The following is a 12,658-nucleotide window of genomic DNA, read 5'->3' on the forward strand; positions in this document are numbered from 1 at the left end:
TAAACGTGGTGGCAGCAGGTATGGACCGATAATCTGTTCATCGATGATACCTGCCCAGATATTCACTGCAAACTGGGTCTGATGGTGCACCTCGACTGCTGCATGTGGATTTTCATAATCCCACACATGGCTGTTTCGGCAATTGAAAATGCCCTCACGGGTGAATGTTGCCTCGTCCGTGAAAAGCACATGGCGCAAAAAACGGGGATCGTCGGTACAAAACTGCAACAGTCGTTGACAGAATTCCACACGTCGTGGGTAATCCCCAGCCTGCAACGCGTGGACTCGCTGTGGATGATAGGGATACAGCAGATCATCATGAAGGACACGCCACACTGTCGACTGTGATACTCCCACTGCACGTGCAATGCTACGGGTGCTAGTGGACGGTGTGTCGTCCACGCGAGCAAGTACGTCCTCCTCGACCGCCGCGGTGCGCACATGTCTTGGGTGACCGACATGATGGCCTGCACGTAACACACCCGATTCACCAAGGGTACGGTGCACGTTCGAAAAAAAACCTGCTGTCGGGTTGTCGCCTCTCCGGATACCGTCCGCGATAAAGGCGTGCAGCTGCTCGGCCATTGCCATCTGCAAGGCCGTAGACAAAATGCATGTCCCTCAGTTCTACAAATGTGTACCGTTCCATGGTACGGTGAGGATAGTGCCAATTATGGAATACTGTACTGCAGTGCACAGGTGGCACACACACACACACACTGGTCACAACGGCTTCGAAACAACGTACTCAATTGTCGTACGTCAAGCACACCACCACCGCACCGGCTCTTTCACTGACACGCTCTTTGACACTGCACTTCCAATCAGCCCACACGTCCGCACGGCGCTGTGGTACAATCAGCTGACGTTCCTGAGCCACCCGTGCCTGTGCTCTTCACTACCTGACCACTGCCGTCAGGTGGGGCTATGTACTCTGGGGCCTTGTCATCGTGGAACACATGTAGCGTCCTTCATTCTTGCCCCATTCACCCACAACACGTACTTCATCGGTATTGCTCGAGCCGACAGGGAACACTACGTACGATCGTGTGGTGTTTGTGTACACCAATGTGGGGTAACCCAGCAGTTGAACAGACGTGCATACCCCCACGTAGCTTCATTACACGATTGGGGTGTAAGGGGTGCTCCTTCCATGTAGTGCACCCAATAGTCAACCTCACTTCCACGTAGTACACCCTGGACTGCAGACTAACGAGGCTCTGGCGGCTGGCCCCATAGCCAGTATAATTTTGTTTGTGTTGTCCTGTGTTTTGTCCTTATTTGTGCTGAGTGCTCCTTTACAGCCTCAGCTTTTAACGAAAGTCAGAACATTTTAATATTTTATGATTTTAGTTATGCAACGTTAGAGTGTAACGTTGTGTAACGATAAGGGGCTGGACCCCGTATAATGTGATGGGTGCAAAATAGCCTTAGTGCTGACGCACCCAAAATTTTAAATTCAAAATCAAAAAATCAAAAATCATTACACGATTGTCCCACGCAGTTTATCTGTCCAGCCTTGCTCGGCCCGGTCTCACACCCACGCGGCAGTGTGCGGCTGCGGTACTATGAGGCCACGCTTGGTTTCGGAGCAGAAGGCTGCGGCCGAGGAGGGACTCGAGCTGTTCGGCTGGGGTTGCGCTCGGAAGCAAGCAGCCGCGTCAGGTCTGGGAACGGTGGACCTGGTGATCGGGATGGAAACATTCCGACCTCGTCCATTAGTGTCGTCCACCATATGGAGTGGTGGGGTCCGTACGACACTCCCGCAGCCTTTCGCCTGCTCCCACCCAGCGATGTGCCTCCGGCTTCATTTCTAAGAGGCTGATTGGGCCCCATCACGACGTTTGTTACGTCAGTACGGGGTACGTAGTCCTATCTGTACGTGCACTTTTCATTAGCAATAACCTCCTGTGCCCGTAGTTACTGGCGCACGACCTCTGTGTGACATCCCCTCGGTGCTGCTACGGGGAATCCCTCGTCCCGCATTTGTTGTCTTCTTGGCTGGAACCATTCCCCGTCCCGTCCTCTTTCTCTTTTGTTGCACCGTGCTTTGTTCTTGCTGCAGTGTCTCCCCACTGTGTTTTGGGGACTCCCCTTGCGCTGCACCGCCAGCGCCGCCATTTCTGCCCCGAACCATGTACGCGTCTGTTGCCTGTCGAGTGTCACGGACCACTTTGCTTGCATTCTCGGTGTGTTTTTACATCCTAAGTCGTCCTCCCGTGGTTCTGCAACCCCGCACTACTTTTCTCGACTGCACTGCTTCAGTCATGGTGTTTGTTTCCCGCTGTGCAATTGTTACTTCATGCTTCATTGCTTCTTTTGTCCCTACCGTTGTCGATCACTACCCTTTCCCTTCACTTGTCTTGCGCAGCTGCCGCCTAGTGTTTTTCGGATGGGCGACTTTGGTGTTCCTTTTGACTTCGTTTGTTCCGCCTTTCTATCTTCACTGGTACTGGCTGTACAGAGGTGTGAAGTTCATTTTCACACGTTTTCGGCGTTGTCTAACTCCTCACGGAGGCATCTCTCGGCAAAGTGGAAGGGGAACTTTCATCTCTATTTCATGGGAGGTATCTGTGGTTTTCGTTTGTACTATACCTTTAGAATCACCCTGTATGTATATATATATATATATATATGGATAAAAGCAAGGAGGGCCAAAAGGGCTAAATAAAAATCAAAGAAGGATAAAGAAAACACTCAAAATTGTCGCTAACTTAGTAGGATCATCGGTGTGAGACGAAAGAGACTGAAGCAGAAGTATGCAACATGAGTGTCCGCAGGAGCACTTGCACCCCCCACCCCCCGAGATTTCTGGAAAGAGTTAATGTAATTCGAATGGTGAAATTGTAGCGATATTTTATAACAAAAAGTATTGTTTTCTGTGACGTACAGGCCGTAAGTTACAGCAAATATTATTATTTGAAGTAGGGTTCCATTTATGCTTGCAGTCTATTTTACACTGATTATCTAACTACAGAGCATTCCCTGACATTCGCTACGAGACTCGGCGGCAAGCGGCCCGGCATCAGCGCTTGTCTTTCCCGGTGAACGGGTCCACGACAGTCGCTTATATTAAACCTTGCACGTGTAAATGCCAATTTCCTTCGGAGATGCCAGGAATGTGTTGCAGCAGAGGGACATCATTTTCAACGCCTTCTGTAGTCAAGGTTAGTACACAATATGAAAACTGTAATTTTAATAGCCCACTCGAGCGACTGTCGCTGACCCATTCACCGGGAAAGACAAGCGCTGATGCCGGGCAGCTTGCCGCCAAGTCTCGTAGCGAATGTCAGTAAATGCTCTGTACAAATAAACACTTTTAATCCTACACGAATTAATATGTTAAGTATACAGTTATGCAAATTGCATATAGATAGATATACAGAATATGGAAATTAGACATGTATGTAATTTTAAAAATCATAAGAAAGAAAAGTAAGTTTAAACAGTTATTCATGTAGCACATGAGGAGGCGGTGATGAGGTAAACTGTCAGTATTCGTAGATTTATTTCCTTCTTGGTTTTGGACTTTCAACAACTGTTATTTTCAAAAAATTTACCAACATTTCGGAGGCTGAATCTGCTTCCATCTTCAGGGTAGTGTGGACGAAGTGAAGCCTGAGCCACTGATAATCCTCCCTGGCAACTTTGTCCTTGTGCCCGACAGACTAGGTGGAGCCTAGGCCACCAAGAATAATCCTCTAAGGCAACCATTTATACACACCATATGATTTAACAGATTACACGCTACCCTGAAGACGGAGGCAGATTCAGCCTCCGAAACGTTGGTAATTTTTTTGAAAATAACAGTGGTTAAAAGTCCAAAACCAAGAATGAATAAATCACCACTGATTAACTACAAAGAAGAATTGATTTCCTAATTTGTCCTTTAATTTTGACCAAATTTCTCTCCTCTCTGCAAGGACAGGCAGTTTATTCCACACTTGACTCGCCAGAAATGAAAGGAATTTTGATCCGTATCTTGCCTTGTCACATTTCAGGTGCTCGGATACTATTGATGTTACAGGTCACAGACAAGGGTAATATATGTTACTAGAGATAATAATTTTGTCTCTTAGTAGATGGTTGTATGTGTGAATTGCCTGCTGAATTTTTTGTAGGAATGAATGTCCAACAAAATAACAAGAGAATGTTTTCACCAACGTTGTAGTGGGACCAGAAACAAGTGAACTTTCGGCCAGAAGCCTTCGAACCTTGCCCTCCATCAAGGGCGCCCGCACCGAGAATTCTGGAAAAAGTTTAAGTAATTTGAATAGTGAACAGGTAGCAAATATTTTATTACAAATAATATGGTTTTCTGTGATTTACACACTGTCAGTTACAGTAATTAACTGCCGTAAGTAGTAAAGTAAAGTAAAGCTACCCCTGTGCGTGTGCACATGTGCAATGAAGGCATATGGGGTGATGTGGAGGTATAGAGCTCCACACATTCTTGAACTCGGCCATAGTTGGGATGATGTGATCATCATCATGCCTGGCCACCTTTACCCCCAAGGTACCAATTTATATGAGGCTGGGTGGACCTCAGAGCTGGGCAGAAACAGGAAAAATTCTTGGTCTATATCATATGCCCTAGGTTTCGAATCCGGGTCTCCCGTGTGGTAGCCATGAGATGCTCTACCAACTGAGCTAATTTCCGTGTTCAACAAGTTGACAAGAGAAGTTTTCACAAGAGACACTAGAAGAGAGAGAGAACTAGAATCATGTTGACTTTCGTAACTAGAGATGTGCGGGATGGCATTGGGAATGAAATATTAATAATCCTGATGTTCGTGAGACGAAATTCCAGACACCTATAGTGCAGAAAATATCAAGAATTAATCTCTTTTAAATATCCTTTGGAATTTCATGGCTGTTCGGCATTACTAAAACTCAGGAAAATTATTTCCCGAAGTCGGAATCTGACCTTTGTAATTCACACCCCATCATTTTGAAATATTAATATTATTATTTTACATTACCCTTCGGCACATAAAAACATGGATCATAGGTACCATGAAGGACAGTAGATTAAGTGGTCTCTGACTGACTGATATCTGTGCATTGTGGAAAAGTACAAAAATACAAAGAAATGATCATCAACGAAGTGATCGATGTTTATTAGGCCCAAAGATCCTTTTGTTTTATTGTGATTTTATCATGCAACAAATGCAATTTTTACATGGTTTGATTTTGATTTACGTCTGTTAACACATTCTGCAGAGTTTTAATAATTACTTAAGATTTTGTTCAATATATGCTTTCGTGGTTAGGTTAGGCAGGTCAGGTTTGTTTCTCTTAGCATTAAAATAAAGTCCCTAAATGCATTCCACTAAGGTTCCAATTTACTTCAACCTAAAATTCCCACTAGTCTATGATACTTACAGTCGCTTGTCAACGGAAAATACATTGTCCACGAGAAGCACGCATACTTGCGTAAGGTAATTTTTAAGTTGTTTTTTTTTCGGTAATTATGCGATATCGCCCGAACACCTCTCACTCGTTTATTTCGTTAATTTTAGCATTGATACTTACCTATTCTGCATTGCGGAAGATTCTTTAAGGTGAAGTTATGCCTTTTTCCATAAAATAGTGTCAACTTTTCATATTACAAGTCATTATTTGTCTTCCTTGTTCCGCTTGGGTAACAGACAATATGGCGTGCACTCGTCATGGATCATTGCACGTCTTGCTTGTGTTTTGTCGATTTGGAGTAGGTATGCAGTGTTTCAACCTTCTTCACCAAAAAATACCTACTTTCGTGTTCATTATGTCATCACAAACCATTGACGGATAGCCCCACGAACCATTGACGGGTAGCTCCAAAAACCATTCACGATATCCCCAAAAACCATTCACAATAGCCCCACGAACCATTCACGGATAGCTCCAAAAAACATTCACGATAGCCCCACGGACCATTTCTGGCAAGGTTAGGTTAGGTAAGTTTAGTTAAAAAAAAATCTCGTTAAGAAAAAGGAACGTTTGGAAACACTGGCGAGACCGCGTGACTTTCGATGCTCGCGCCATCTGCAGGTACATAATGGAAAAAACGGCATAATGTTGTTGCTTTACAGAAAATGCAAGTTCCCTACATAAAAAAGTAATTATTTCTTGTTCTGCAGCATTCTATGGTGAAGTTTTCGGTTTCCGCGAAAGAAAATACCTCGAACAACTTCGACAATGCTACAGAAACTGATTTCAGTAAGTAGCTTATCTTGTAAATTTGAAGAAATCCATTCGGGCAATATCGCATATTTACCTTTTTTTCAAAATAAATAACTTTTCTTTTAATCCAAACAGTGCTCATTACATTAAGGAAGGTTCAAATTTCGTGTGACAATGATTTCCAAAATTCTGCTATAATTAGTCTTCCTGCTAGGAGAATTTGAAAAAAATCATAAAACAATCAGCACCATTACCGTTTACTGAGAGAAAGCAAGGCAAATCCAGTTTCTATCAAAATAGTAGACTAGAGTCTGAACTTGTATACAATGCCAAAGCATTTTCAATTCAATTTGAATTTTATGATTTATGGTAACAGTATGGTATAGTGAAAACACATTTCTTCAAATTTACAGGAGAAACTACTTACGGAACTGAGTTTCTGTAGACTTTTGGAAGCTCATGGAAGTGTTTTCTCCCTTCATTCAACTTATTCGGCCGGTGAATCATGTATTTTTCGACATAAATGTATTTCCGATGCACCATAGCTCTTGCCACCATTACCGTCGACTACGTGAATCAAATGTTCCGTGCGTTCGATTATGTAACCCACTGTTAGTGTAGCAACCACGCGGTAGTTTTACAAGATGACATGGGAGCGGTTTTTTTTCTAATTTAATTTTCTATGTTTCCCTAACCTAACTGAACCTAACCTAACATTCCGTGAATGGTTTGTGGATCAATTTTCGCTTCAAATTCGCTTAAAAACCTTCTGTGAATAGTTTGTGCGGCATTTTTTGGTTAATAAGTTTGGAAACAAGATGACGTGTGACCGTTTTCTTTTCCAATTTCATTTTGGCATGAGTTTACAATACCGGACCACTCTCCAATTTCTATAAAATTTCGCCTACATACTAAGTTCGGTGTCCTGATGACGTATCTGTAGTTCATATTTGGCGGTCACTTGTTAAAATTGTACATTTACGTGTAGAACTTGTAAAATAACCTTGCGATTTACCACATTGATTGTCCATACATAGCAATTCGGAACCATCTTTCTTTCGCAATTCGTTAATGCTCTTCCTTTACGCACAACAATCTTGCAATCTTGACGTCAGACGAGGAATGCGTACGAAGTTAGGTTAGGTCTGTTAGGTTAGGTTCCATTAGCATAAATACAAAGAAAAATAAATATTTTGGCTAAGAGAACTATACCTTGCCTAACATGAAAAAGCTCTCTCCCGTGACGTCAGAACACAATGTTGCTAAAGCGTTGTGCGATAAGTGACATCCATTTGGTGGAAATGGCATGTTCCGAGGAGCTACTGTTCTTATGGTAGGGTTAAGAAAACAGTTTATTTTGTTTCTTTCTTGATTTCCATACTCGACCGCCAATTATTACATGCAGATTCCTGATTAGGAGGTCTCAACTAGTAAGTAGCTGAAATTTCATAGCAATTGGAGAGTGGTCCGGTATTGTAAACTCGTTCCTTATTTGGAATTATTTTTCTGTGTTTGCCTAACCTAACCTTCCGTGAATGGTTTGTGGATTAATTTTCGCTTAAAAACCTTTTGTAAATAGTTTGTGCGGCATTTTTCAGTTAATAAGTTTGGAAACACTGCATATCAGCTGACGATGGACAACGTGAGTCAAGATTTGCCCGCCATATTGTGTGTAACGAAAGCGAATTAGCAACGAACAATAAATACTTGTAATGTGAAAAAAATACGCTTTCTTCAGGGGAAAAAACAAAATACCACGTTAAAAAATGTTCCGCTATGCATAACATGTAAGTTCAAATGTAAATAATTAGGAAATAAATGAGTGAAATGTGTTTTCACTATACCATACTGTTACCTGATTTATAGTAGTAGTAATAGGCAACAACAAAAAATGGAACGAGTTTACAATACCGAACCACTCTCCAATTTCTATGAAATTTCGCCTGTGAACTCCTAATCACGAATCTGCATGAAATAATTGGAGGTCAAATATGGAAATCGAGAAAAAACTAAATAAACTATGAACCCTACCATAAGAACAATAGCTCCAAGGAAGATGCCATTTTCGTAACATGAAGAAATCAACAGGCAAGACAAGGTATAGTTCTCTTAGCTAAAACATTAATTTTTCTTTGTACTTATGCTAATGGAATCTAACATAACAGGCCTTGTAGGCATTCCTCGTCTGACGTCAGCAAGATTGTTGTGCGTAAAGGAAGACCATTAACGAATTGTGAAAGAAAGATGGTTCCGAATTGCTGTGTATGGACAATCACCGTGGTAAATCGCAACATTATTTAACAAGTTCTACACGTAAATGTACAATTTCAACAAGTGACCGTCAAATATGAACTACAGATATGTTATCAGGACACCGAAATTAGTAAGTAGGCGAAATTTTATAGAAATTGGTGTGTGGTCCGGTATTGTAAACTCATGCCCAAAAAATAATAATAATAGGTACTACTTTACTATACCGGAGACACCTATCAATGATTTATTTCACAATTTTTTACATTGCGGAACATTTCTTTAGGTGAAATAATGAATTTCTAACGAAAATAATGTCTATTTCTTACATTAACGAGTACTTACTGTTGTTCCTTATTTACCACAAACCATCAACGGGTAGCCCCATAAACCATTGAAGTTAGCCCCAAAATTCACGATAGCCCCACGACCCATCACGGGGACGAGGTATGCCTACTAGGTTAGGTTAGGCCTGTTAGGTTAGGTTCCATTAGCACTCCTTTCGTTCAATTTAGCATATACGGACAATACGAGAGCGTATTGTGCTCTCGTGCAGGAAGCAAATGGCGGCAGCAGCAATAGCGAGTAGCAAATAGATTTTCGTAGAAAACCACATGCATTCGCATTAAAATGGATCAAAACTAAACTACATTCCCGAACATCAACAACGCTACAGAAAATGATTTGCGTAAGTACCTTCTTCTGTAAATTTGAAGAAATCCGTCTCCGGTATAGTAAAGTGTTACCTAATAATAATAAGTTTCTATGACTGGCCCCTGAGAAAAAAAAATCCTGTAGGCGCCCTTGCACCGTACTGGCACATTTTATTATTGAGAATAAAACTATTAACATTTTATTTTTACCAAAGGAATGTGGTATGTGTGTACAGATTACCGGAACCTTTCTTTTTCTAAAACTAATCCTGGATATATATCTATTTTGTCGAGTATGCAAATAAAATCAGAATAGTGCACATGCACCAAGCAACTCTGAAATTTTAGCAAAAAATACTACTACAAGGACTGAGCCCGGATCCCTGGCAAGACAAGCTCTACTGCTTTGTTTCCCATTTCATATACCAATACATTGACAAACATCTTAGCTAACTCTGTATATTTTACCTTGTATGCAAACTTCATTTTCCCACAATTTATTCAGTTCACTTACTGGTTCCACCGTACATTTTGAGGCGACGTGCTTTCCCTTTCTGCTGTTGGCTCCTTTATCGCACAACGCGAGGACACCCTTGTGTTTTGACGTCAGATAATAAATACCTAAGTTGTTACGTTTAGTTGTCTTAGCATAAATACACTGTAAATGTATTATTTATGCTAATAGAACTAAACCTAACACGTCTAACCTAACAACTTAGGCATTTAGTCTAACCAAGTAACCTCAGATCACAAGGTTGTCAACACGTAGTGCAATAAGGAAGACCACTTCTGTCATTTGGCAGTAGGCTACAGCGCTGTATTGCAGTAACACCGCACAGATTATTCCACTCGTACATATGAGACACAGACTATACAAGCTACTCTGGCGTGAACGACCGTGTTTCACCGAATGGAACGAAATCATTTTGTATTTTTCGGCTGAATTCGCTCTTCTTTCAGATTGACTTCTGCGTTGTTTGGGTGGATAATAAAAAGATTAAAATTTCGGTAACCACCAAACGTCTCTAATTCCCTTATTTTCGTATTTTTCACATTGATACTTACATATTCTGCATTCGTAAGGATTCTTCTACTTCGCGTTTCGTTTTTTGCAGGCAAATAATCTCAATTTTCGAAATATCGAGTATTTTTATTTTGTTCGCTTTTGCTTGCGTTACACAAGATATACATTGACTAGCGTAGTCCTTGATCAGTGGTTATGCAGTGTTGCACTCTTCTTCATAGAAAAATACCTACTTTTGTGTTACTGATTTTGTATTTTTTCCAGGTTCGAAAACTCCACGAACCATGCACGGATAGACCCACAAACCATTCATAAATAGCCCCACGAACCATGCACGGCAAGGTTAGGTTAGGTTCTGTTAGGTTAGGAAACAGTTAAATTTGTTTTTCAAAATTATAATTTTTTTTTTGGGTTCGAAAACCCCACGAACCATTCATAAATAGCCCCACAAACCATTCATAAATAGCCCCACGAACCATTCACGGATAGCCCCACGAACCATTCAAGGATAGCCCCACGAACCATTCATAAATAGCCCCACAAACCATTCATAAATAGCCCCACGAACCATGCACGGCAAGGTTAGGTTAGGTTCTGTTAGGTTAGGAAACATAGTTAAATTTGTTTTTCAAAATTAGAAATTTTTTTCAGGTTCGAAAACCCCACGAACCATGCACGGATAGCCCCACGAACCATTCATGGATAGCCTCACGAACCATTCATAAATAGACCCACGAACCATTCATAAATAGCTCCACGAACCATTCATAAATAGCCCCACGAACCATTCACGGATAGCCCCACGAACCATTCATAAATAGCCCCACGAACCATTCATAAATAGCCTTAGAGATACTGGGCAAAAGGGGGGGTTATAATCCCCATCAACCTCACATTGAGCACGCCACTGATCCTGTGCACATCATGTTGTCGCAAGTTCGTAATTAGAAATGATGAACAGTAACTCACGTTTATTTACGTTCTAGAACTGTTACACAGTTACAAAACTGCGTATTTGGAAACACTGACCGGTTGTTACGTCATGAAACGATTGCAAATATTTGGTTCACGTAGTAGACTGACATCAAGTGAACAGCTTTCGTGCATCGGGGTGACATTAATGTCGAAAATTACATGATTTACCGGCAAAAATTTTTTAACGAGGTGAAAACAAACTTCCAAGACCTTCATAAAGTATAAATAAAGCGATTTCGGTAAGTACTTTCTCCTGTAAAATTGAAGAAATACATTTTTGGGATACGAAAATTTTACCATAAAAAGTTTACTGAAAATAAAATAAATAAATATTGACTTAGTTTACGAACTTATTCAAGCAGACCAATCAATGAAGACAGTGGCGTAGCGGCCGCACTCGCAAACCCCGCGATGCGGGGGCCCCGAGCTGTAGGGGCCCCACTATGTTCTTTCTCTCTCTGTACTCCTGAAATTTTATATAATCCCAGAAATTCAGCAGATAGTGTCGCTTATTTAAAAAATGGCTTTACGAAACAGAAATTTGGTTCCCAGTAACATATCATATGATGACGTCTGCGATAATAAGCAGTGGCAGGAGCGTGCCGTGACCTTTCGTGATAGCCAAGCGATGGGTTAATTTTTCGTTTCGGTTAATTATAACAATTTCAAATATAATATAGTCAGTGCTCGAAAAAATTTCTTCAAAGCTAGGCGCCAGCTCTGAAAATCAGGCGCCAGGAAACTACCTACTATCAATTGTACATACTACAGAGTGTTTCAAAAGTCGCACAACCCAAACTTTGAAAATGTACATCATGAAAACCGTAAGAGGTATTTACACCAGGTTTTCTGCACTAAACTAATCATGTACGCTATCACTGGGTTAATAAATTTATGTTAGCATGTATCCAAATAAAAGCAATTACATTATTTTAAAAAATATTGTTAATTTTCTGAAAACATCTGAGAATTGATTTTGAACAATATATACCAACGTAGAAATTTTGAGCGAAAAATGCAGGTTCGACCAGGACTCGAACACGGGTCTCCGATATACCGTGCCATTGTTCTAACCACTGAGCTACTGAGCCGGCCTGGCCTCGCCTGATTTTTCGCTGTCGCTGTTCTACCTGCGTGGAATCTTCTCTGCCAGTGCAACCGCAACGGGATCTGTTGCCTTTGAAATACAATAAACTTCGACGTTGCCTGGTTCCTCCCAGCGTAGAGATGTTAATTATTGAAGATCAGGCACACGCAGGAATTGTACTACGTAGACATTTTCACCGAAAAATGCATTATGATTCGAACCCGGCACTTCCCAGATGCTCAAAGAACTTTTATTTTTTTAGCAATATCCCTAAGCCGTAGTAGCTATTCCACTTTAATAGCTTTTTCTTAGTTTTCACATAAATCATTTCTTACTAAAAATTTATATTTTTCCTCATTGGAACAAACACAAAAAAATATGTCTTACCGGGATTCGAACCCGGGACCCATGGCGTCGTAGCGAGCTGGGGCTGCGATGACTATTCCGCCACAGAGGCCGACAGGTAAAATAAATTTTGATACATGGGAAATTATTGACTCG

The 12,658-nt window shown here is 41.2% G+C and overlaps 1 protein-coding gene across 1 annotated transcript in view; it reads right to left on the reverse strand.

Annotated features, from left to right (window-relative positions):
• LOC145983096 (periodic tryptophan protein 2 homolog) overlaps positions 1 to 9,715 on the reverse strand; it is a 33,013-nt gene extending 23,298 nt beyond the window's left edge. The window contains exon 1 of the mRNA XM_083116368.1: positions 9,540 to 9,715. Within this exon, the coding sequence (XP_082972494.1) occupies positions 9,540 to 9,557 (18 nt within the window). The 5' untranslated portion in view covers positions 9,558 to 9,715. The remainder of the gene's footprint in view (positions 1 to 9,539) is intronic.
• Positions 9,716 to 12,658: the final 2,943 nt, after the last annotated feature.

The sequence above is a fragment of the Lepisma saccharinum genome, unplaced genomic scaffold (assembly GCF_977018435.1).
Source record: "Lepisma saccharinum unplaced genomic scaffold, izLepSacc3.1 HAP1_SCAFFOLD_644, whole genome shotgun sequence".
NCBI classification, from domain to species: Eukaryota; Metazoa; Arthropoda; class Insecta; order Zygentoma; family Lepismatidae; genus Lepisma; species Lepisma saccharinum.